Source organism: Toxorhynchites rutilus, chromosome 1, assembly GCF_029784135.1.
Source record: "Toxorhynchites rutilus septentrionalis strain SRP chromosome 1, ASM2978413v1, whole genome shotgun sequence".
Lineage (NCBI taxonomy): Eukaryota > Metazoa > Arthropoda > Insecta > Diptera > Culicidae > Toxorhynchites > Toxorhynchites rutilus.
The window spans coordinates 109,922,052-109,948,106 of NC_073744.1; the positions used below are offsets into that span (position 1 = coordinate 109,922,052).

General features: G+C 40.4%; 1 protein-coding gene and 1 long non-coding RNA gene across 5 annotated transcripts in view; one reads left to right on the forward strand and one right to left on the reverse strand.

Annotated features, from left to right (window-relative positions):
- LOC129768047 (uncharacterized) lies at positions 1–22,489 on the forward strand. Of its 3 annotated transcripts, XR_008741622.1 has the most exons (4): positions 1–83; positions 226–414; positions 4,781–6,149; positions 6,208–6,418. It is a non-coding gene; the product is annotated as an uncharacterized LOC129768047 (long non-coding RNA). The 3 variants fall into 3 exon arrangements; XR_008741623.1 differs by lacking the exon at positions 6,208–6,418 and adding an exon at positions 21,844–22,489 and having other exon boundaries at positions 9–414; positions 4,781–5,861; XR_008741621.1 differs by having other exon boundaries at positions 9–414.
- Positions 7,088–26,055, reverse strand: part of LOC129768041 (E3 ubiquitin-protein ligase UBR1) — a 22,088-nt gene continuing 3,120 nt past the window's right edge. The window contains exons 7-12 of one of the 2 annotated variants that reach the window (XR_008741619.1): positions 15,684–17,363; positions 15,511–15,622; positions 15,325–15,453; positions 14,078–15,264; positions 7,516–8,846; positions 7,088–7,454 (exon numbers count right to left, since the gene is read on the reverse strand). Coding sequence is in view for 1 of the 2 variants with exons in the window: in XM_055769410.1 (XP_055625385.1) it covers positions 7,634–8,846; positions 14,078–15,264; positions 15,325–15,453; positions 15,511–15,622; positions 15,684–17,363 (4,321 nt within the window). In the remaining variant the exon portion in view is untranslated. Of the gene's footprint in view, positions 8,847–14,077; positions 15,265–15,324; positions 15,454–15,510; positions 15,623–15,683; positions 17,364–26,055 lie in introns of both variants that reach the window. The other variant, XM_055769410.1, reaches the window with a different exon arrangement.

Below are 26,055 nucleotides of genomic sequence, written 5' to 3' on the forward strand. Positions count from 1 at the left end.
AACCATCAACAAGACCGCACGTGTATTACTGACAGCTCCCGAAAAACCTCTTAAAAAATCTAATAGTGGCGACGAGGAAAAAGGTTTTAAAAATCAGTGAAAACAAAAGTGAAACAATATAATTCAAATGGACAATAAAAGAACAGTTTTTTTTCAAATTGATAGTGTTTTTTGTGCGATTTTATGCATAGAAACTAATACCATTTTTATATCTTTTTTTCGCAGCTTCGACAACGCCATCCGCCATCTTGGGGATTCTTTTGTCTCCTATTCTGGATCAGGAAACTGTTGTTCCTGATAAAAGTGTTGGACCAAGATTCGGAACATTAATCCGGACAATTAGCTGCCTCCGGAGAGTTATTTCGACGGTAAATCAAAAAAAAATTCGTCGGCAAGGGTCGTACAGCTGTATCGGTGAGTCATTTTGATCTTATTAATTTTTGAACGTTTTTTCTAATGAAATTTTCTTACATGAGCATCGCCTGTGATTGCAGTAATGAAAAAACAGGAAGTGGGTTATATCTATGGTATAACCGCAAGGGTGACGTAGGACTATCGTTGATTTAGAGATCATTTGTTTGAAGTTGAATTTGAATTCATTCTGAATGAATGAATATTTGGGGGACTTCGAAAACGAGAGCGTTACGTTGGAGGCACAAGATTTTATGCATCCAATATTGGATACGGAAATATCCTACTGATGGGGAAGAATAATCTTCAGAAGCTATCCTGTTAATTGCAATTGATTGAAAAATCACAAAACCAAATGTATTTGGTCACAGTGTTACATGGATAGAAAATATTCAAATAAACTCTTTCACATGAATGTATTTTTAAATTCCCAGAGGAACTGGCAGATTATTTTCCGGATCTTTCTCGATGCTGAATGGCATCCAAACGGAAAGAATTCCGTATGTGTATGTGTGTGTGTAGCGGCTGCTTCGATGGTCACCTTCTCTTCTCCTGAAGGATCGGCTTTTCTGTGCTCCCTCACAGTTTCAAACAAACTGCTTGCGTTTCAGGGCAGATCTCGATCCTTCGCCGTCCAGCACCCTCAGCAACGATGTTGTCTTGTCGATGTCCTCACGAAAAATGAATGCATCTCAAAAAGGAAGGGTTTGTATTTTTTTTTTATCCAAAATATATATTTTATTAAGGCTCATATGGCGTCAGCCTAACGGGGCCGGGAGTTCAATATTTTGACAATGTTTGCTTAGACTATGTTAGTAATATGTAACCGATTACTCGCGGTTGACTCGAGGTTAGTATTACAAGTGTTCTCATAATTGGGTTTGTATTATAGAGACTTTAAACTTTTGCAGTTCATTCGTCTCTAGCCTTGAGAAAGGCCCTTTGAAAACTCTACTCTACTCTACTACTCTACTCCAGCGCTACCACCTCCGCCCTCTTGCCTTGAGAAAGGCACTCGACCCCTCGCCGTCCAGCTCGTCCAGCAACGATGTTGTCCGGTCGGTGTCCACACAAAGAAATGGGAATGCATCTCACCTCCAGAATATCGCTTAAATATGCTTTTTGTGCGTGATTGAATCGAGAGAAGGCGTGGTTTACGATGGCAATTTGGAAGGCAAACTAGTGGGGAATGAACTTTCTGAGCTCGGAACTTTCGGCGACTGAGCAATAATCGATTGCGGGCGCATACAATATTGGATACGGAAATATCCTACTGATGGGGAAGAATAATCATCAGAAGCTATTCTGTTAATTGCGATTGATTGAAAAATCACAAAACCAAATGTATTTGGTCACAGTGTTACATGGATAGAAAACATTAAAATAAACTCTTTCACATGAATGTAATTTCAAATTCCCAGAGGAACTGGCAGATTATTTTCAGTAACGATTAGATATTTCCACATTTTCCTCGATACTGGAAGCCCACCAGTGGTTAATGCTAACTCGATAACCATCTGTTAATAGCACTTGATTGAAACATATTTGGTCACAGTGTTACATGGATAGAAAACATTCAAATAAACTCTTTCACATGAATGTATTTTCAAATTCCCAGAGGAACTGGCAGATTATTTTCCGGATCTTTCTCGATGCTGAATGGCATCCAAACGGAAAAAAATCCGCGCGTGTATGTGTGTTTGGGTGTGCAGCGGCTGCTTCGAGATCTTCCCGGGGAACCGTTGGTGACACCGTTCATCCGCGCTTTCATGATATGCGCATGATGCTCCAATCGCTGTTCAATTAGAACTGAGTGGATTTCCGAGCGGCGCTCGCTTATATACCGATTGGTGATTTCAATAGCCTGTTTTGAAAGCAATTTTAAGACTATTGAAACAAGTTTTTGGATCAGAAAGTAACAAGTATAGAACGCGTAGACATTTTATCTTTCGAATGAAGTGTTTATCATACCATTTCGTTCAGTTGTTTAGGAGCTATTAACGCTCAAAATCTCGGTCTCCGGCGTAACGCTTTCGTTTTCGAAACTTTGATTTTACACCCCGGTATAGAAATGAAAGACGTAGTCCTACGTCAAAAAATTGACAGATTAGACTCGTTATTGATTGCAAAGTGTCGATTAATAAAGTTTTAATACCGAACACATATCCTTTACCATTGGCTAGCGATTTATTTGCTAAGTTGGCAAATTGTAAGGTATTTTTTTCGTTGGACCTTGAAGGAGCGTACACACAGCTTGCGTTAAATGAACGGTCAAGAAAATTTTTGGTTATCAATACTATTAAAGGCTTATTTACATATAATCGTTTACCACAGGGTGCTTCTTCTAGTGCATCAATTTTCCAACATGTTATGGACCAGGTGTTGGATGGAATTATCAATATTTATTGCTATCTTGATGATGTTTTAATTGCAGGTAAAGACCTGAATGATTGTCGTAATAAGCTGATAATCGTTTTAGAAAGGCTTGCAAAGGCAAATATTAAAGTAAATTTTGAGAAATGCAAATTTTTTGTTTCGGAATTGAAATATTTGGGACACGTTATTGGTGAAAAAGGTTTATTACCTAGTCCAGATAAAATTTTAACTATACAAGAAGCAAAAGTACCTAAAAATATAAATGAGTTGAAGTCCTATTTAGGCCTGATCAACTATTACAATAGATTTGTGGCTAATATGTCTTCCAAGTTGTATTATTTGTATAACTTGTTGAAGAATGTTAAATTTGTTTGGGACAATAATTGCGAAAAAGCTTTTCAAGATAGTAAGCAATCATTGATTTCAGCCAACATTTTAGAATTTTACGATCCTAGGAAGGACATTGTTGTTGTGTCAGATGCTTCAGGCTATGGTCTTGGTGGCGTAATTGCGCATATAGTTGATGGTATAGAAAAACCTATCAGTTTTACTTCTTTTACGTTAAATGACGCGCAGAAAAGGTATCCAATTCTTCATTTAGAAGCTTTAGCTTTAGTTTGCACGATAAAGAAATTTCATAAATATTTGTATGGACAAAGGTTTATTGTTTATACTGATCACAAACCGTTAATAGGAATTTTTGGGAAAGAAGGCAAGAATTCAATATGCGTGACAAGACTCCAAAGATATGTGCTTGAACATGCTATTTATGAATTTGAAATTCAATATAGACCTTCTGCTAAAATGGGCAATGCGGATTTTTGTTCGAGATTCCCATTGGAGCAGTCGGTTCCCAATGAAATTGACCAAGAGTTTATAAAGAGTATCAATTTCAGTATAGTAGATTTCCCAATAGATTTTGTAACGATTGCCAAAGAGACGAATAATGATGAAAATTTACAACAAATTATGACATTTTTGCATGTTGGATGGCCGAAAAAGTTATACAAACGCTTCATGGACGTTTTTGCCAATCAAAATGATTTGGAGATAATTGATGGATGCATATTGTATCAAGACAGGATGGTTATTCCACAAAGAATGCAAAGCGGAATTCTAAAGCTTTTGCACGCCAATCATGCAGGAATAGTTAAAATGAAGCAATTGGCAAGAAGACAAATATATTGGTTTGGGATTAACAAGGATATTGAAAGTTACGTTACGGGGTGCGAAGTGTGCAGTAGTATGGCAGGAGTACTGAAAACAAAATTGTTGGCTCAATGGACACCTACTACAAAGCCTTTTAGCCGAATTCACATAGATTTCTTTCACTTTTCCCACCAAACTTTTCTATTAATAATGGATTCATACTCCAAGTGGCTGGAGATTGATTGGATGAAAAAAGGCACGGATTGTGCAAAGATATTGAAGAAATTGGTTGCTTATTTTGCAAGATTTGGCTTACCGGTTGTTCTGGTATCACACGGGGGTCCTCCATTCAACCTTCTTTTCGTTCCTCGAAAGGCAGGGAATAAAGGTGTTCAAAAGTCATCCTTACAACCCATCAAGCAATGGGCAAGCTGAAAGGCTGGTAAGGACGGTGAAAGAGGTATTGAAAAAGTTCTTATTGGAACCGGATATGATAGATTTGGATTTGGAAGACCAGATTAATTTATTTTTAATGAATTATAGAAATAATATTGTGACGAATAGTGGACAATTTCCCTCGGAGAATATATTTAATTTTAAACCAAAAACGATTCTTGATCTAGTAAATCCTAGAAATAATTACAAACATAAGTTGTCATTACCACAAACCTCAGAGGATGACGGTATGGATAATAATCCAAAACCAAAAAAAGAGATGTCAAATGACAATTTAGATAATCTGATGGAAGGTGATACATTGTGGTACAAAAATTACCATAATAATTTACCAAACAGATGGTTAAAAGTTTGTTTTAAAAAACAGTTCTCTAAAAATACATTCCAGGTACTTCTTGGAAACGTGGAGGTAATGGCCCACCGAAGTCAACTTAGAATGTACCACAGCAAATACCCGGAGACTAGACCAAACATCGTAATGCAGCCGGGTGCACAGTACAAGAATGCCGATGTTTTGGACATGAACGTTGAAGAACGTGTAGCTGGAAGCGGCTCAGAGGACATCCAGTGGGAAATCTCACGGGTTGATCTGGCAAAGGTCAGAGGCTCGAGAAAGAGGAATGCTTCTACGGCGGAATTGCCGGGAAGTTTACGGCGCTCAAAGCGGACAAAGCGCCCATCCGAAGAACAGAATTATTATTATTATACTAAAATAAATTGTCAGAAATCCTTTAGTGGTGATCAAAATGGCTGACTTATCGAATTGTAAAATTAAAATATTAGTCAGTTCATATGAATTCTACTGAATTGTTAGAATAGGTTGATTAAAAAAAAAATAAAGGAAACGACTGTTATGTCTACCTTCAATATAAAACATTGTTACAGTGTAGTCGGAGCTGGACTCCGTTCGTAACGCAGGTAACGCCTGCGCCGACTGATAAATGTCAGTGACATTTGACAACAAAGTCAGTTCTATTTCAACCATCAAGACCGCACGTGTATTACTGAAAGCTCCCGAAAAACCTCTCAATAAATATAATAATTACTAACATAGTTGTAAGCAAACATTGTCAAAATATTGAACTCCCGGCCCCGTTAGGCTGACGCCATATGAGCCTTAATAAGAATATATATTTTGGTGCATGAACTTATAGCCTCTTAATTCGTGCAAATTTTGAAATGCGAACTAAATTTCAAGTTCGTTTCTGTGAAAAAGTATTCTACGAAGAAATGTTTTGGGATGAATAATTTCTTTCCGTGTATGAAAAGAAACGAAACGAAAGCAATGAATACTGCGACATCGGGTGATATGTTTGTACATGATGTTCTTGAATTATAAACATAGTGTTTGTTTTCACATGTCTATGTTTGTGTATCATTGTTCGTGTTGGGGATAAACACTCAACACTAGCGAGAATCATGTTCGAATTCAAACAAAAACATGGAATTTTCACATCGCGTCGACATGTGTAAGTGTTTTTCGGAAGACTGCTTATTACATCGGCACAGCACTGGTTAATCCAGAAAAACCGGAACCTAAAGTATGATGGATTATCATCTATCACTACGCGGATGGAGCCCTCAAGTTAGCGAGAAGAAATTTAAGGGCGGGTGCTATTCCCTCGTTGAGTTCAACGGCCGGGTATTGGCTAGCATCAATTGAACCGTACGATTGTATGAGTGAAGTGACGATAAGGATTTGCGATTTGAAAGTAAACATTTCAATAACGTGTTGGCATTATATTGTAAAACCAAGGGTAAACTAGATTAATGCAATCATTTGGCTTCCTCCGAGTAACGATCTTTTTTGAACAGGCCAAAAGCGTTTAACTAAACGACTAATTTGTATGGCTCGAAACTTGGCGATGATGTTTGTGGACAGGTTAAGAACACTAAAGATTCCTTTCGTACGAAACCAAGGATACGAAAGAGGCATACACCCAGTTTTTTTACGCGGGGAATACGTACCTCGTAAAAAAAACGCGTTAAATACCAATGCGGTTTTTTTACGCGTAAATTCGAAAATCCGCGTAAAAAAACGCGTTAATTGGAAAAACCATGTCACCTAATTATAGATATCAAATGGGACTATCCTTACGTAGAACGGAAGTAAAAAGTTGAGTGTTACTCGTTTCCGAAAACCCGTAGTTTTTTCCTGCAATTTCGTTGGTTACTCGTAGCTACAGTTCGGTTTTCCTCACGAATGAAGTCATCTGCTGTTGCTAGAAGATTCCCTTGTGATTTGTACACTCTACTGCCGATGCACGTGCAGTACCACTGATGGACCATCCAGAGCTAAGTAGACAGGGAAATCCATTCACGAATCGATTCCCGTAAAAACCCCGTTGTACAGCTTGTTGGGCTACCCGTTACTTAACACCTAAAATCCACGTAAGAATCGTGATAAGGTGCGCCACTAATTTCCTTCATAAGCGTTAAGCTCCGTTACAAGCACTAATTACCGTAATATGCTCTGAGGGAACATAAGACAAAAATGTGAGCTGAGGGGAAAGTGTGATATTCCACTGGTCTTTTTTACGCGGGTAAAATCCGCGTAAAAAAACCGCGTTAATAGGAAATTCCGCGTAAAAAACATCGTAAAAAACCTGGGTATACTTCCGAACGTTTTGTATTCGTTCGAAAACAAGAATAAGGGTGTAATTCTACCGGGGACATTGAAATAATATGGACGTAATACCATTTTCTATCATTTATTATATATTTCTTGCTCTATAACATAACATATATTTTTTGTGAAAATTAATGAAACTAAAATGTTATTGTTGTTATCTGTTTTGCGTTCATATTGGCTGAAACAAGGATGAAAGGATGTGTGGAGAAAATATATGGTCCATATGTTCTTTGCAGTTTCTGATTTGTTCGCTTAAATTTACTTCAATTTACAATTCAAAATACAACAACGCAAAAGTCACATACCACAATGATGGATAACCAAATCTTGAAATGGACATTTCGGTTAGAATCGAAAAACAACCCAGTGGTAGATGTAAAGTATGTGTTTCACACCATGAACAAACTTGCAATAAATTGTCTAGCAACAGCTGAAAAATATAGCAAAATTAAATTACATAAAACATATCTAACATCTAGTATCAACCATACAAGTTATCCTTTCAATTATAACCACTGGTTCACTGCGCTTCCCGCATCATTCCTGTTTTATTCATGTTTTAACAATTTATGTTACTGAATATCTTCAGTTTACACGTCGGTTATTTTTTCATAGATTCTGCCACTGAGTTGCGAAAATAGTTTGCTGTGTTTCAGTGCGACGTGTGATCTCTTCGTGTATGCCATGACTTAACCAAACAATGTGTAATTTCTTATAACGTTCCTTACACAAACGCAACGGGTTACCTCTCCGTAGACCTTGATCCGTTTCTCCGTACTCATCAAGGTACGGTGCAGGAATGAAACATCCTTTGTTCATGCCTAGCAGTAATATTTCCGAATCTCGTATTCTTAAAAATATTCCAATTCCTGCACCACATGTGTGAACGTGATACGTGCACGATCCAACTGAATTTTTGTCCAGCTCCTTTTGACAGCAAAATGATTGAGAACATAGAATTTCTCCGCAGACTAGACACATCGTGGGATTTCGCGAATCATCCCTGACATTGTTCGGACAGGTGAATAGTGACACGCTGTTAATTAGATCACTGTAATCTTCAGGTAGTTCGATGAGCTGTCTCACAGGTGGTATAGCCGGAATAATCGGCACAATGTCTTCCGATTGTTTATTACGGATGTTCTGCTTTACTGCCAGTATCTCTTGGTGGTTGGCATTGATCAAAGTAGAAATAAATTGGTAATAGATTTCATTGTTGAAATAAACGTAAATATCTGTTTCCAAGCCTAGATACGATGCTAGCGCTTCGAAGTTATCTCCACTAGGTAGCTCGACATCTGTGATTGCGTGAAAGAGCAGACACGAACATCTCAAAAATGTTTGACTTTGTTCCTTCACAGTTTGTGCAATGTGTTGTGTCAAAGCATTCGTAATAGCCCTATCATTTTGATAGTATATATTATATTTCTCGAAAATATCCGACAAATTCTTGGATAGCTCTTTACCATTTTGCTCAACCGCCTCCTCATCAATGTCCATAGAATGAGGAAACGCCATTTCATGTGTGACGACGACTCTCACGGCGTTCATCAGAAACATAGCAGATAAGATGTTATGGTCAATAAGGTTTCCTTTCGGTATGGTTTCCTCCAAGCTGGCGCTAAACAAAACACAACGCGTTGAAAATATCAGCGATGTCATCATGCTGAAGATATCCCACTCTAGGAATGATGATCTTTTCTTGCCTAGCAGCGTGTCGTGTAGATCGCACATGTAATCGACCAAACTCGTATTAAGCGTTTTTATGTTATTTCCAAGAACGGCTGAAGCACGGACGAATCCAGATAGGCAAGATGTGTACCTGAAAAAAAGTTGTCTATTACATATCACGACAATTATTTTTTAATATAAAGTTCTATGAAAATCAGTAATATTTATATTGATCGATTAAGTCCAATCGATCACTGAATAACATTATACCGGCTAACCGATCCTAACTGAACCTGCCCAGACGTGGAGAATGAATCCGCCCAGGCCGATGCAATCGTTGGCTTAGTCTGTGACATCGTTATCCTGGTGACAGGAGAGTTGCTGGAACGGGTTGGAATGCTGACGAACGAATCGGTAGACATAATCGGAAGCTGAATGCTGAATGTAGGAAACTGCAGATAGCATACATGACGGAGATGCTTATGGTCAGTAACCACAAGACTGACCTTGAATTGACCAAATGACCATTGAAGAGCGCTCGATAACTTCGGAGCGAGAACTAAAATACCTGGGAGTGCTGATTGATGATCGACCTAACTCCAACAACCACGTTAGCTACTCTTGTGAAGAAGCAACGAAGGCAATCAATGCACTGTTCAGAATCATGCCAAAGCAGCAGCAAGAGGCACCTTTAGCTAGTGCTTCATCATCAGCTTACTTGTGTTGTATTCTTGCGATGCCGTTTTCCACAAGATCCTTTACAAAACAGTACTTCGAGTCAATGTGCTTCGACTTGCGGGTGTTCCTATCAGCAACGGAAGGAGCAATACAACTCTTTTTGTCTTTTAAAGGTGAATATTCGGCAGCTTTTCGCCAATGTCGGTCATCCATTTGCAAATCTACTGCACCCAGTAAACATTAAATCGTATGACTATCACATATACATCATGGTATATCCCATATTTTGGGTGTTATATGATGCACCTAACTGGAATATACATGGAAAAGTAGAACCGATATACAAACATGACATGCTTGCGAATTAGTTTGAATCAGTATACGAATTATATGTGCACATTATACGACTATGGTTACTTGAAGATAGATTAATTACAGACATAAAAAAATAAATGGCGGAAACATTCATAAGGTTATCATTGTTTTTATGCCCTCACGAATCGTCATTTGTAGAGTTGAGAACATTTATGTTTCTAGAAATAAGTATTATTCAATTGAATTTTAGTTGAAGGGGGATATAAATATTTAAAATGAGTGGTGGTGATGGTTAAGAAAATTGCTCCGTAGGGATTCGAACTCCAGTTAATTGGATGAGAAGCAGCAGCTATCTCAGTCGCCGACACTGTACATACGCCACTACGGATCTTGATTTGTCAAACTCGTAATATGTGGTAAAATGTTCCCAATTACGATCTAATAAGATTTATCATTGAACGATTTTCTACAGTATGTAATATTATTTTTCGCAGTATGATAAAAATTATACATTTATGCGACTCACGAACTGCTTCATATTCATATATGATGTCGTTTAGATGGATTTTACGATAGTGTATATCATTAAACCGATGCTTGTTATACTGCATCACGATTTAATTTGCAGTGATAAATAAAATCGGGGTTTTCACATTTTATACGATTTTTGTTATACACGATGTATACTTTGATCGATACTATATATGATTGTGATTCAATCTCACTTTATATGCAACCTAGAATATGCAAAGTTATACGATTTATTGTTGGCTGGATATTTTTTTGAAGACAGCCAGCAAAAGCGATGTATGCCGCTTCACTGCATGACAATGGATATGTTACCGGTATTCCATTTTCGAATGCCTACTTCACAAGCCCCATCTGCATCGTCAAAGGCTTCAAGTCCAAATCGTTCTGTGCCTTTCAAATGTAGTTCGTGGTCGATTGTCCCCTTGAGATATCGCAAAACTCCTTTACCTTCATACCAGTCGGCTTAGGTAGGCTTCTATACACGTCTTCTAAGAATAGAAGGTGCAATGGCCACGTCATGTCTTGTATTGACGGTGATATACAACAAAGCTCCTACCAAGTTCTAGAACTGCTCAATGCCTTGAGGTTATTCACTATCCTCCTCCTCTTGTTAAAGAAAGCTAATTGCCATTAGGATCTTGGATATCTTAGCATTCGCCATTTGGAAACGTGATAGCACTTTCGTTATGTAGTTCTTCTGGTTCAGGACGAACTTGCCTTTGTTGATCCGCACTTGAGTTTTCAGAAATAAAAAATACCGGCAGATCCTAATAATGCAGCCTGGATCTATTTCTCTCCAGGTACGGGTCAATGTGTGTCTGAGGCTTGTTGTACTCGGGTGGCATTTAGAACAGACCTCGGCCTTCATGACGCGCCATACTGAGTAATCCAGCGGATTAATATCGGGCTGGATGGCGACTAGGGATTGATTTTACCGGTAATACCGGATCATTTTTCATTACCGAATTACCGGTAATTTTACAATCAATAACCGGTAATTTCGGTAATTTTTCATGTTTACACCATAAAGAATATTTTCCTTTAAGCTGCTTTGAAATGTTACTCGATAATCAAAATAATATCGAAAAACAAAAATGGCAATGTTACGCCGATTCTACGATCTCCGAACTTCAGTTGAAAAATCGCTGCCCGCTCTGAAAACGAAGCACAGGATAAGCTTCAGCGATGAAGAACTGACGGCGATAAATGAACTGGTTGACGCCCTCGAACCAGTTCTGATCGCTGTTGAACTGCTACATCGGACGAACTGCCCCCTTTATGAAGTTGACGTTGGATTGCAGTTTACATTATTTGTGTCCTTAAGTATTACTTGAACCAACAAACCAAGTAGCAAGAACTTGCAAAATGTTTTCTTGTAATCAATAAAAGCTGTTTCATCAAGAAAATGGTTTATTTCAAAGTATTGTTTTTACCGGTAATGGAATGTTCATTACCGAAAATGGTAATGCAATCCCTAATGGCGACCACATATCCTTCACCCATAACAGCAGATTTTCCTGCAACCACTTCTGAGTGCGGTTCGAGATGTGGCATGGAGCACTATCCATACTACACCATATGTGCCTTTGGGCCGTACTGCTCCTTGATCCACGGAAGATACTTATTTAGAAACGATACCTCCGTTTTTTGCTTCGCAGCCTTCTGGAATGAACACATTTTTTTGCCATCGGAAGCTACCATAACGCTAGAAGGATGCTTGGTAAGATACAAGTTTTTGTACTAGTCGACAACATCTTTTACACGGAGAGAACTAGTATGGCGATTGTATCTGGAATATGATACGGGATCGACGGTAAACAGGATTACGGGATTTTTTCGCTTGAGGAAGTTCAAGATTTACTGACATAGTCCGACTCGTAGCTCCCGGATGCGGTTGGTAATCATGTGAGTTTTTTCTGTGCTCTTGACTTCGCCCCGCAATCTTTCTTTACGATGTTTCGTGCCGTAAAATGGCTGAACCAGTATTTCTTCGCCATTTTCCTCATTGAACGCACGGATTCGTCCGAATCTTCCACCAGGTTAAAAACAAACGCACTTCTATATTCTCTACTTCCTTGTGACTTCTACACACAGACATCTCGAGTACTAAGCTCGCAAAAAATACTCCATCTGCCGTTGTGACCGGAATCCTGGTGGTGGTGTTCTGATTGCCGTGAAGTCTGAGATGAATTGCAAAATCATATATCTCCAGGACTGTGATAATCTCGAGCATGTTACTGCGCAAGTCGTTCTTCAACAAGAATCGCTTCGCCTAAGTTGCATATACATCCGTCCTTGCAGTCATATCGATATCTATACAAAACATGCCGATACCGTCGTTCAGTTACTCGAAATGGTCAGCTCTCGAGACACGACTATCGTCGTGGGTGATTATAATTTACCCAATTTAGTATAGAATTTTGATGACATGTGCAAGGATTTTTGCCGCTCAATGCCTCATCCGAACAGGAAGTTGCTCTGGTTGAGTCTTTGCTGTCTACAGGACTCAGACAAATCAACAGTTTTGCCAACGTAAATGGCAAGCTTCTCGACCTGGTACTCGTCAGTGATCCGCTCTCCATTCAGCTGTTCGAACCCCCTTCCGCCATTCTAAATGTTGAGCGTCACCATAAACCGTTCGTACTGAAAGTGGACATCCGTATAGAAGTCAACCGATTCCGGAGCATATCGATGCGTACGGTGCGATTTTGAAGCTTTTAACTCGAGAATAGCTGCATTGGATTGGGAACGGTTACTTTATCTTTCTACCGTGGACGATGCCTTATCCGTGTTCTATGACAATATTCATGAGATAATCCGGTTTGGTTCTGGTAAAAACACGAAATTCTTCTATGAACCTCCGACAACCATGGTGAAATCCGCAATTGCGTTACCCACGAAACCGTCTGCGTAAGGGCCGCAAATGCTACTTTCGCTCTAGGACTGCAGGAAAGAAATATGATGCACAGCTTGCAGAAGCCGAGTACAGCAATCTGTATAAATTTTGCTTAAGGGAGCACATTGATCGTCTTCAGACTGGTCTTAGAGAAAATCCACCATCTTCCTGGTCGTTTGTGAATGCACGCAAAAATCACCTGATATTCGGCTAGACGTAAAACATGGCAGCCAAAACTCCACCATCAGTGACAATTCTGCGAATCTCTTTGCTGAATTCTTCCGTATCGTTTCGAGCATGCTGGGATTCCTCCATCGCAGCTGGATGTTGATCACCTACCAAGCTATAATATTCGCATGCAGCAGCAACACTTCAGTCGCGCCGATATCTTTGAAGCTCTTCGTTCGGTTGATGCATCGCAAGGTCCAGGTCCGGACTATATTCCACCATCCTTCGTCAAGAACTGGGCAACATCGTTAGCCGCTTCCGTCATGCTTATATCCAACATTTCCTACAAAGCTATTAGTACATTCATTCAAAACATTAGTGAGAACAGCTGCTTCCAAATCCAAATTGTCAGTGATTACCAGTGGCGTCGAGTGAAGCTTTTGCACCCGGGGCGGAAAAGTTGATTTGCACCCTCCCCCCTTCCGCCAGAAAAGTAGAAACATTTGCATTTGCAAGAGTCTGCGTCGCATCCGCCGCCACCTACCACCCCCCCCCCCCCCCCGTCTTAACCCGCCGTCTCAACGTAATACTATTTGCGTCATTTTTATTAGAACTTAGTTGAGATTTCTATGCCAGCTAACATGCCTTTCGTTCTGAATGACAATTTCTATTTGTATCGATTCTTCGCGCTGATTAATTAAGATTTCGGCTTGATATTTAGCAAGCAGTCCCAAAAAGTGGAATTCATCCAAGGATCGGTATACAAACAAATAGCTTATATAGGTTATACGTACCGTATTGACAATTCACCGCTGAGTGGTTTATCCGTTGCACGAAGTAACATTTCCAGCGACTCAATTGTATACGCGCATGATAACCAGGTTACTAGATATTCTTCAAAATTCTTAGATGATGACGGAAACGGAGCTACGTCATGCACGGAGGTGCAAAATTTGTTGACATATTCCTCGATCGATTCACTCACAAGGGATCGCGACTCTTCGACTGTGCCTCTGCTCACACCAAATGCCGCTTCAAGTTTTGTCAGTACGGTATCTTCGTAAATTTTCCGAACAACGATTGCCTGTTCCTCCGAATCTTCCGACTCTGGTTGCATTTCTGAGTGTTTGTTACTCACAGATCTGAACGCGTTCACGAATTCATCCATCATGGTATACCAAGTTTTGAAATCCATCAAATCTGGTATTTGTTTCAAGCAGCTGTCATTTTCATTGAAGCTTCCAAGCGCTGGAAGCAGCGGGAGTAGAGCGTTGCTCAGGAACCGACAAAGAGGACATAAAAATTCTTTTCTCTCAATGTCGAAAAGCACCGGAGTTCGATTTCTGTACGGTCGTCGATTTTCTTTGATCATTTCATTACTGAAATATTTTTCGAAACAAGAAGCATGCATTACATGGCCACATGTGCTAACATGTGGTGAAGGGTGAATGCTTGTTTCAAGATACTTTAGTTGACCATGATCATCGGTTTGTTGATATCTGGAAAGTACGCTTGATTTTTGCACAAAGGCTGCATAAACCATGCATTCATCTTTCTTTGTAACCGAAGATTCTTCCGAACATAGAATACACCTGTAGCGGGCTTCTTCCACTCGTTGAACTTTTCTATGTAGGCCTACGGATGCTTGTCGACCAGTTTCCTCAGCTGTTGATGTCCAATCCATACTGCTGGATCCAGCCGCTTTTTCGTCATCAATGCTAGTTTCAAAAAGCTCCGCATTAGAGGTCATAAAATTCTTCTGTGCGTTCTGCATTTGGGCGAGAATCTGTGCACGTCGCTTCGCTGCCAACTTTGCTCGTTCTTCCTTCTCCAAGCGCTCGGCCTCAATTTGGGTCATCGAAGATGCTTGCTGGGGCTCGCTCACTGAGCTCTCCTCGTCCATCTGTTTCACTTGGAACTTCAGCATTACTTCCTTATACTTTTGGATTACCCACAACAGAAGATCCCTTTGAGATTCCACCTAGAGCGATTGATGAAATAAATGAAGTGGTTTTGTACATTATTATAACGAAGCACAAACCCTGGCATTGTTGACAAGTTCTTCCAGCATTGGCAGGAGATTCATTTTATTAGAACGTTCAATAAACTTCAAAAATGGATAATGACCCGATTCTTCCTCCTGGATAGCATATCCGATCAAATGAAGCACCTGTTCATGAAATTATTCTGTTAGTGTGTATGTGTTCATTGCTTTCGTCTACTGTACCCTTTGAACATGACTCTCTGAAAAAGTTATAGCTTTGAGATCCAGTGCTCGTTTCAGCACTGTTTGCATAATCAGCAGCATCACATCGCACTGCAGCAAATTGGCCAGCATGCTGTAATGTGAACAATGAGACAATGAGACAAATACAATAATTAAAGACTGCACAAATTTACCTGAAAGATTGAGTGAGCTGGGGTAAAACCGGTGGTGGACAACAAACCAGTAGACCCTTTTCCTTACGACGGTTTCGTTGAGCTTCTTCGGATTTAGACTTGTCCTCCTTGCTATAATGATAAAAGTACATATTGTACCAGCTGAAATATTGTGGCTTCAGCTTGTAAACTCCTTTCTTGTCGGATTTGGTGGGTTTTTCGAATGTTGCGATCTCATCGATAACGTTTTCCATACCCGTTTCGCTACTGGAATCTTCGTTCAGTGCCCGGTTGAGTTCCGAGTGTGAATAAGGTTTAATACATAATTGTTGAATGATTTCCTTTTTGATACGATCATCCTCCGAAATCATACCAATTCCTGGAACATATCGTTCACCGACGATGACAATCAACAATTCAAGTAATTCGTCCACCATATTTATAACCTGTCTGACACAATCTTCTTCTGGGTTCGCCGCATTCGATGGTTCAAAATCCTCGTTTGTCCACTCTATGAGATTGAATTTGTTCAACACATGAATCAAATATTCATTACTCTCTATCAAAGAGGCACCAATCTGAAGAATAACAATATCGCGGTCCAACATTTCATAACGACACTTCACGTTACGATAAAAATACAGCTGATTAAGCAAAGAGTACCCATTCCGTCGCCACATTCCAGCATAAACTTGAGATATCATCGTGCGAGTGCACAAAACTGGCTCAATAATTTCCTCTGGAGTTGGCTTATCTGCAGCTGACGACGCTACCGTGTCGAACGTCAAATCAAACTTTTCGAAATGAACATATAGACCAGCCAAAAAGCGCGTCAGGGGCAAATGAATTGAGACTGGTTCAGAAGCTACATCGTACATCAAGCATGAAGCACTATGGTCAGCGAGTTCCTTAACTTCTACTTTTGTCTTGGATACAATGAATTTTATTTCGGTTAATGCACCCAACAACATCCGATAAACTTTCACGAGGACGACCTTATCCGTACTGCACCAATCCAGTACGAGTGTAATCAAATGGGACAGTTTGAGATGGAGTGTAAATGCCGTTTCCCATTCGGGTTCGTATTCCATGTGCTGACCAACTTGGCGAGTAACAGCATCCATCCCCTGCATGCATTTTAGAAGGCGAATGAGCAGCTGTACACCATGAAGAAATCCAGCCCTAAGTTCCTGTGTCCAAACGTCCGGTTTGAAGCTTAGTAGATATTTCAAATCAATCAAGATGTATGAAGCACGTTTGAAGACATTCATAGTCGACGTGTTCTTTTCGAATTGCAGCAGCTTCTCCTTAACATACTTCCCAATCGATTCGGAGTAAAAGGTATGCATCAATTTGATGAATGCCAGTTCGTGTGCAATGAGATGGTGAGCAATAGTTGGTACGGTGAAAATCTGCACGCTAAGCGATGCGACAGAAAACGAGTGGTAATGGTCATCCCTGATGAAATCTTGCATAAGATTAGCGTACAGTTTGGTGAACATAACCGCTAGAGCTTTCTTATTCTCGTACTCCATCAGCATGCCTGAAATCAATAATCGGTGCCAGCAGGCCCGGGCTGATTTCCACAACTTGTGATCGTTACTCAGGATTTGCTTCAAATTGTACTGCACTCCCACTTCTGCAATTATGGAACAGAAAATAGATCTGAACGTTGAATGTTTCGTCAGAAACTCCTGGAACCTGTGGGAAAAAAAATATAAGATTTTCATCTGACATAACATATATCGGTAGAAATTTGTTAAGAATAAAGAATTAATATTTCCGGACCTAGCTATTGGCAGCACCTATAGAACCGGTCATTTCAAGCTTTGTTATAAACACTCAAGAATGTTGATTTCCGACAGATTAATTTCAGGTCAACACATTTGGTGTATCCTACATAATTTCCCAGAATTGTAATCAGAAATCAGTTTTCATGCAGAAAATAATACAGAATTGGATTTAAAAAAAAACTTATAAAAGCCTACATCAAACAACCTTTTCTCAACAGTTCCCTATTTTATACGATTATTTATTGAATCTTCCGTAATGTAGAAATAGAAATATTTGGTTAATGTGGTCCTAACTTGATTATTATATATTACATTTGTTATCAAATCTTATAGTTGAAATTTAACATGTGTGCAACAATAACGTTTGACGACGTTCTGAAATTTTGCGTTTCATTGTTCAGACGAGTTACTATATGGACTGAAAAGTCCCGGGATTTTTCAACAGATGGCGCCACTAAAAAACGAACAAGATTCATTTCGAGAGGTTCATTTTTCACTAGCTTATGTGTGATGTTTCATGACATTTCGTTTATTCATTCACGAACTACAGTTGTTTAAGTGTCACTACCTGAACATTCGTATAGAAAATGGAAAAAGAGGAATATCGTATTTTCATCAAACATTGTTTTTTGAAGGGAAAACTCCTGAACAATCAATGCAGTGGTGGTTTAGTGGAGTTAAAATGGTCCGTACAAGCACCGCAGATGCATCTCGCTCTGGAAGGCCAAAAGAGGCTACGAATCCAGACATCGTAAAACAAGTTCATCGACTCATTTTGAACGATCGTAAAGTGAAGTTATATAAGTTAGCTAAGGCCTTAGGCCAAAGGCGACGCGTGGCTAAGTGAGCAGTTCAATCAACATTTGCAACATCGAAACAACAATATTGTGAAGACAGATTTGAACATTTATTTCTTAACAACAAAGGAATCTTACGATCAACTGTAAGCGCAAAGTTATCAATAATGTCCTCATAAAATAATGGATCATCTCACAAAGAAAAACTTTTTCCACATCCACTATCATAATTCCGAGTAATCGTTTCTTGTCGATTTCGATCGCAAATAAATCTTGATTAGTCGGAGAGCACAAAAAGTTATTTCGACAGATAGCGTTGAATCAGGCAATGTCAGTATCATACTGGCCAGCCGGAGCGTTTCAGAAAAGATTTGATGCAGGTTTTGTCAAACGATAATTATAGATTATAGACATAAATCTGTTTGCCCTTAGAGACCCCGCAGACTGCAGACTTTTGTTAGCCGACAGTTTGGTCGGCCGACTTAATCAGTGCGGAGTGATATGCACATGCGCACACTACACTCTAATGCTAGTCTAGCATTACTATCGAGTATCCCAATGACTGAGGCTACATCGGTGACAGACCCTAACGTACCGTTTTATCCTCCAGCTAATACTAGGAGTGACGGTATCCCAGGCTCTAAGAAAACAACGACTCAACCGCATTGGACGAGACAGTATCTCACCTGTTAGGGTTTGATATTTTTCCTGGCCTTAGCCCTGTATGTGGTATCAAGCGATAGATTAGCTGGGCACTCTTCCCACCTTACTAATGCATGAACCATCCTCTGCACACATACAATCTCAAATGGCGGTTCACCTAGTAGACTCTTAATAAGACTACTAAAAAAACGCATCCGTGATTATGCAAATTCTGCTGATTCCAGCATTTTAAAATATTCATCCGCTTTACTTGCGAGGACGATACCACCAGTCGGGGGATTAAATTGGTCGTAAGCTTTAGTAATGTCTAAGAGAGCACAGGTGCTAACATGTGAGAGCTTAAAATGCTTATGGATGCATACTTCAAGTTCTACTAGGTAGCTTTCGACTTCCCCACCGAAGAGGAATCCAAACCGCGTTTCGTCCAAGAGCTTCCCTCTTTCCAAGACTTTCCCCACGCAACTGAATAGCATTATGGGTCTAAAACCACTAACCCTACATATTTTCTCTTCGGGCTCAGATAAAGTTATAGCGATTCCAGTCTTCCACACACTAGAGATGGTGACATGAATGCATATATCTTTAAATACTTGCAACAGCAAGCTCCAGGCGCCTTCATGAAGAAACTGGTGTACCTCAAGGTTCCGTCTTAGCCGTCACCCTCTTCCTGATAGCGATGAACAGCCTGTTCCGGGTTATACCGAAGGGAGTATGCGTATTCATGTATGCGGACGACATCCTTTTGGTAGTGGTGGGAAACACGCACAGGGCACCACGCATCAAGATCCAGGAAGCTACCAATGCTATCGGTAAATCGGCTGTCGAACGAGATTTTCGACTTTCGGCGCAAAAGAGTGGTCACAAGGTGGTATGCAGTCACAAACACCAAGGTTGCAATTCGGGAGTCAAAATCTACAACGACCACATTCCCCGCCGTAAAACGTTGAGAATCCTGGGAGTGGAGGTCGATTGCAACCTGAACTTCCAGCACCATTTCGACGAGGTGAAAAAAAGCTGTGCCACCCGGTTAAACCTCTTAAAACCATCTCCAAACCTCACCGGAGTAACAACCGAACGATCCGTTTACGGGTGGCCAAAGCCATCATCAATAGCCGCCTCACCTACGGTCTCGAAGTGACATGCCTGGCCAGAAATAAACTCCTAAAAACTCTATCACCGATTTACAACAATGCACTACGGATTATCTCTGGTCTGCTACCATCAACACCAGCAGCCTCGGTATGCGCCGAAATAGGAGAACCTCCGTTTGACATTTTTGTGGACGCGGCGATAGTTTTCAGAACTGCGAGCTTTCTCGCTAAAACCAGCGGAGGTAAGGAGACACACCTGACTGTTTTCACGAACGAAATCTTGCAGCAGGTGACACACTCAAACCTTCCATCGATAGCTAAACAGCTTTGGTTTGGGACTAACGACTGGAGGTTGCCGGTGGTCCAAGTGAATGATACAATCAGGAACAACTTTCGAGCTGGGGCGAGCTCTGTGGGTCTAAAACAAACCTTTGTCGAACTTGTCTCAAGAAAATATCACAATTATGAAATTCGCTACACGGACGGTTCCAAAGGGATGCAAGGAGTTGGTTTCGGGGTAAGCGGTCATAATAACTCCCTTATTTCCAGCAAGAAGCTCGTCGACATTTGCCAGGTTTTCTTGGCCGAAGCTGCCGGAATATTTGAAGCTGCCACTATACCGTCAAGCAAATCGATCCTGATAGTTACCGACTCGGCTAGCGTCATCGATGCCGTTGGCGCGGCTACAACTAGGCACCCATGGATACAAGCTATCAGGAGGTATCTGCTGCCGGATACAGTCCTCATGTGGGTCCCCGGACATAGTGGCATAGCCGGCAATGAAGCGGCCGACCGTTTTGCTGAAATCGGTCACCTTGGACAACTTTTGACGCGCAAAGTACCGCTAGACGACATCTTATCCAGGTTAAGAACCGGCCACTGCAACATATCACACAACTTCAACAGAGGACCCTTTCATCCCCTTTGTGACTTGTGCGAGGTACGCAATTCAGTCGAACACATCCTCTGTATTTGCCCAAAGTATGAGAACCTCCGGAACTTACACGGGATCAGCGGGAGCATTCGAGATGTGCTTGGCGACGACCCTTCACAAACTACTGCACTGCTCTGTTTTTTGAAAGATGCCGATTTGTACTTTAAAATTTGAACAAAAAACTTGTGATTAAATCGAAGATCCTTGTTCCTTCCCCTTCGCGATAAGGGGAACAAGAACAGTCGGCATCTTCGAGTGACGCGGATTCCCCATCTGTGGCCTGGGGCCATGGCAAGCAGACATCCTCGTCAAACCAGAGGAAAAAAAGCTCAAATGCGTAGAAATTCTCGTGACGAAATCTGTTTTTGTTTTTTTGTTTTATTGTTAATTGCTTGTCCATGTGTGCATGTAAAATGAATAGTAGGCCTGATTCTCTTGCGCGAATGGAATGTGACAGCAATGAACTTCTCGAACTCACATGACCCAAGTCACCGTATCGCCGAAGGCGATTGCCCTGACCTGAGAGGTTCATTTTGGAGTAAAATACACAATGAATGACAAATGGTGCAGTGTTCATTGAGATATATGTCCAACCTTGTGTTTTTTGCAAAGGCTCTATGCATTCAATGTGTTTCATGAATATATATTTTTTTGATTTTGAAAATTTTCATTCCTTGTTACAAACATGTACAGGAAATAATTTCGTTCATCTTTATAAATGTTTTCCCTTATTATAATTGATGAAAAATAATATCACTGGGATAAGAAGATAAAAAAATATATATTTTCAAATCTGTTATTGTCGTTTTTGCATAGTCCCTTTGCATTAATATGAGTGTATGTTATTTCAATTGTTTTGATTTCGTATCCATGATTTGATTCCGAATTCGTGTGTTGACTTAGTGTCCGGTGCTGATTCCGTAATAATTACGCTAAAAGGTTGGTGGATGGTTGACTATTCTTCATAACATTGCAGTGAACATTAATTTTATAGTCGCCTTACATAAAAGCCATCAAGGTAAGATATATTTATTATCGCATTTAAATAAATTTAAAAGCTGAATTTTATCCATAGACAATGAGCCGATAAAAATAATAAACCTGTCAAGGATCTTGTAATTCTACTGTACGAAACTGCACTGTTATTGTCTGGATTCTCACTGGATGAGTCAGGTGTGCACGCATCTCGCATCTATCTTAGGGTCAAGCTGGGTCTTAGAATCGATAAGGACGAAGCTATGAGCACAGATGATACTCCAGCCGCAACTACTGGTGAAGATGCTCCTCCACTAGAGGATGACACCGAGGATGCCTCACACATGGAAGAAGTTGATTAAACATATACGATTTTTAACTACTTAAGTAGCTTTTTGTAATTTTTGAAAGTCTGATTTGTGTTTTTGGAGTAAGGAAACGTTATGCTAAATTGAGTTTCTCGTATCAGTTAGGGTCAACTATTGTAAATTTACATTTTAATTTTGTACCGCGTTATAGCGGCTGCAGAAGATGTATATTCTTGTCATTTGTAATAGCATACCAAGTACTTGAACCGACTACTTGTTAATAATAAATATAAATTATTTTAAAAAGCACAGTTTAACTGGATTGCATTCGAAACTGCCTGTTTTTGTCCGAAAATTTTCACAATGTAGATGATGACTACATCTTTGAATCTGGAGCAGCAATTGCCCGTTTGGAACTACGAATGATTAGATATCGTTCAAATCCTTTGGAAACGCCTAATCCTATTTTTGGCTTCCATTGCTGGTACTAGTCTATAACAAATGAGGATACGACTTCAAAAGTCACAAAATGGCATGTTTTTCCACTGCAATCGCCCACGAGAATTGAGTGAGTGTTCATGAGAGTTCATTCAAGGTAAAAATCTCAACACAGTCGCCTTCGGAAATTGACTGAGACAATTTTTGCGAGCTGTCACTTCGCATTCGCGCATCAGAATCAGCCCCAGTAAGCGCACATCGCGGCATGGTTTCGGCCGTTTTTACTGAGACAAACCAGCCCAGGAGGCTGAAAGTCTCAAAAATAAAGAATAAAAAAAATTGCAACAGCAAGCATTTCGCCGCGATTGGGAGCTGCTTTAGCATGGGGTAGCCTATATCGTCTATACCACATGCTTGACCTTTCACTCTGCTGAGTGAATTGATTCTCTGTCATAACTTTTTAGCTGGAAGTTCTGAATGTATTTCGCTTATGAACTTCTGCGAGCTATTCTTCTTTACCATACACACTTCCCAGCAACTCGCTGGGCTGTAAGGAAGGATATTAAAGCTTCCTTCTTTCTATGATCGTCGTCTTTCAATCTTCTAAATTTGACGTCTAAGACGTATTGCATTTTTTTCTTATAGCGAATTCGTTCTTAAAACTGAGTCAGTGCCAAACTGACTCTGTAATAAAAAAATGTTTTCAGTTTCACGAATGCGTTGGTTTGTTGGTGTGCGTTATATAATCTGGTTTGTTTATATTTGCGACGGCAAATGCACAGTGTCGATGTCTGGTGGCTATATTAGTGCTTGGTAGGTAAATTATTCTCTATCAGATCAGAAGAGCCAAGTGCAGTGTAAAAATATAAAAGTTTGAATGAAAATGTTTACTTCATATTGTTTGATTACCTAACACATGTAGTTCTGAGACTCACTTTACCATTTGTCGATGCATTTCCTGTTTGTTCCATAATTACTATTATAATATAAAATCATCATTAGAAATAGTTTTCGTTCAATATGTTTCTGCGATATCGGAAAAAACCTCTTATTTCATCACATAAAATAAATATTCGATACGTTTAAGTAAATTTCCTTTCATTATTTTGATTTCGAAAGCATGTTTATTCCACCTGAATATCCATCATTATTTTCGCCTCCCAATGAAAGCACGCGAAGCTCAATGCCGTCTACGCGAATATACTCTTCAAAATCAGAATCCGAGTTGGATTACGATTCCAATAATGCAAAAGCAAAAGCAGTAGGCTTTCCATTTTCATAGTCTTTATTTTTAGATTTTCCAAAACAATACTCGGAACTTGACAGTTCAGTATTCAGTATTCAGTTGGTGAACCCGAGTGTCAACCCGTGAAACATCTCAGTGCGAAACTAACAGCTTTCGGGGCGAACCTAGTGCGACACTAGGTTGAAAACGTTTTGACAGCAGTTAGTGTGGCACTGGGATTGAGACTGAACAAAAACGAATTCGCTATTTTTTTTTATTATTCTTTATTTGAGAGGCTTTCAGCTTCCTGGGCTGGTTCGCCTCTGTAGTGTAAATATTGCCGCAAGGTACAACAACTTACATAAAATGTACATAAAACATTAACGTAAAACAACTACATAGACTGGACCTTGAAATGACGACGAAAGAAGAACGCATTAAAACATTTTTAAATAAATTGAATAAAAAATACTAGTTTTTAGCAAGTTTCTGCTTGCTTGCTGGACCAGATGGTAAGGATCTCCTCGGACCATGGCTCCAGGCCAGTGGAGAGGAAGCCGTACCGTTGAAGATGCCGAGAAGTTCTTATTCCCCTTCATCGTAGAGGGGAAGGAACAAGGATCTTCGTGGCTGATCCATTTTTCACGCGTTAGACTCTGAAGAATAGTTCGGCATCTTTTAAGTAGCAGAAAAGCGCTGCTACTTTCGCTGGTTCGTCGCTTAAGATATCTCGCACGCTCCCGCTGATTCCATAAAGATTTCGCAGATCGTCGTATTTTGGGCAACCACACAGGAAATGTTCGACAGAGTTGTAGTTTTGGCAGTGATCGCAGAGTAGTCGGAAAGGTCCTCCTTTGAAGCCGTGCGAAACCGAGCAATGACCGGTCCTCAGTCTAGACAGGATACGTTGTTCTCGCATCCTTTTTACGTCATCGAACCCTGGCATAGAACCCTTTACCTTTCTGAGGAACAGCCCTCTCTCTGCCAGCCACCTTTCAGACCAAAAGGAGCGGAAAGAATTGGTGATCCACAACTTCGTGTCGTCAAGCGGCACCTCCCGAGTGAAAACTCCCGAGTGAGATCGAGTAAAAGAATTTGCTCGATCTCTTGCACCACCGCCCTAAGATTGTGGGTATGCACAACTTAAAGGTGTTAACATATACGGGATACATGATTTCAACCCCTAAGATCGACAGGCCTGATGTTATTAACATATTAAGGACCGAAACGAAATCTGTAAGACATACGCCTGGGACAGCTCATGGGACAAACTTGTACGTTTCATTCGTTCGGATTCCACAAATGAGATCGTTTCCTTCGGTCTGGATGAGACGAAGGCGAGCCGTCGGTAGACCCTGTTAGATTCTTGGCAGACCAAGGACCATCACGTGTAGAAAACACGGGTTATCTCGTGATCCTTCCGTAACAGACGGAACACGAAGTCCGATACAACTCGTGAGCGGTCCGCAACAGATGAGACGAAAAACACGAGAAAACTCGTGAGCGGTCTTTAATGTGTTAAGTATTCATTAAAAGTTATATCCTTGCGGATATCAATGGCAATACCATCTCTACCAGGTATAAGATAACCTTCTTTATAGAGCCAGCTATATTCTACGATGCTCTTCCATGAGAAGATAGCATTCGGAACAAGTTTCTCTTGAAATAGGATTATTCCTGGGGAGAGCTTCCGGGTAAGAAGTTTTAAATCTCCCACATTTTGTCGAATGAATAAAACACGAGGTTGAGTTAGCTAATGCCTATGATATTGGGACCAATACTAATCGATGAGTTAGCGCTCGAAGGGGAATACTCCGTATTTCCACTCTTTCTGAGTGGCGGAGATACCCCTTCCGGGCTACAAGGCTTATCGGAGGCAGTATCCTTATGCCTCTGCTTTCGCTTTATACCAGCCACTCTCTCCCTTCCTAGATGAGGTGCTGGGGCTACCCGTGCTGGATAAGGAGCCACACCCAGACTCAAATACGGCGCTGGAACCCCCAATTTTCGCGGCGGGTGTTGCAGTTTGTGTGGGTTTCCCAGCTGCCAATCTCGTGGTTCAAAGAGTGGGGGTTCGGCGATGCATAGTGCAGTTAGCACTAATTTCTCTAATTTACCCTCGATGTACACATCCGTCGCTGCTTGAATATTTAGAGTATTGTAATGGTG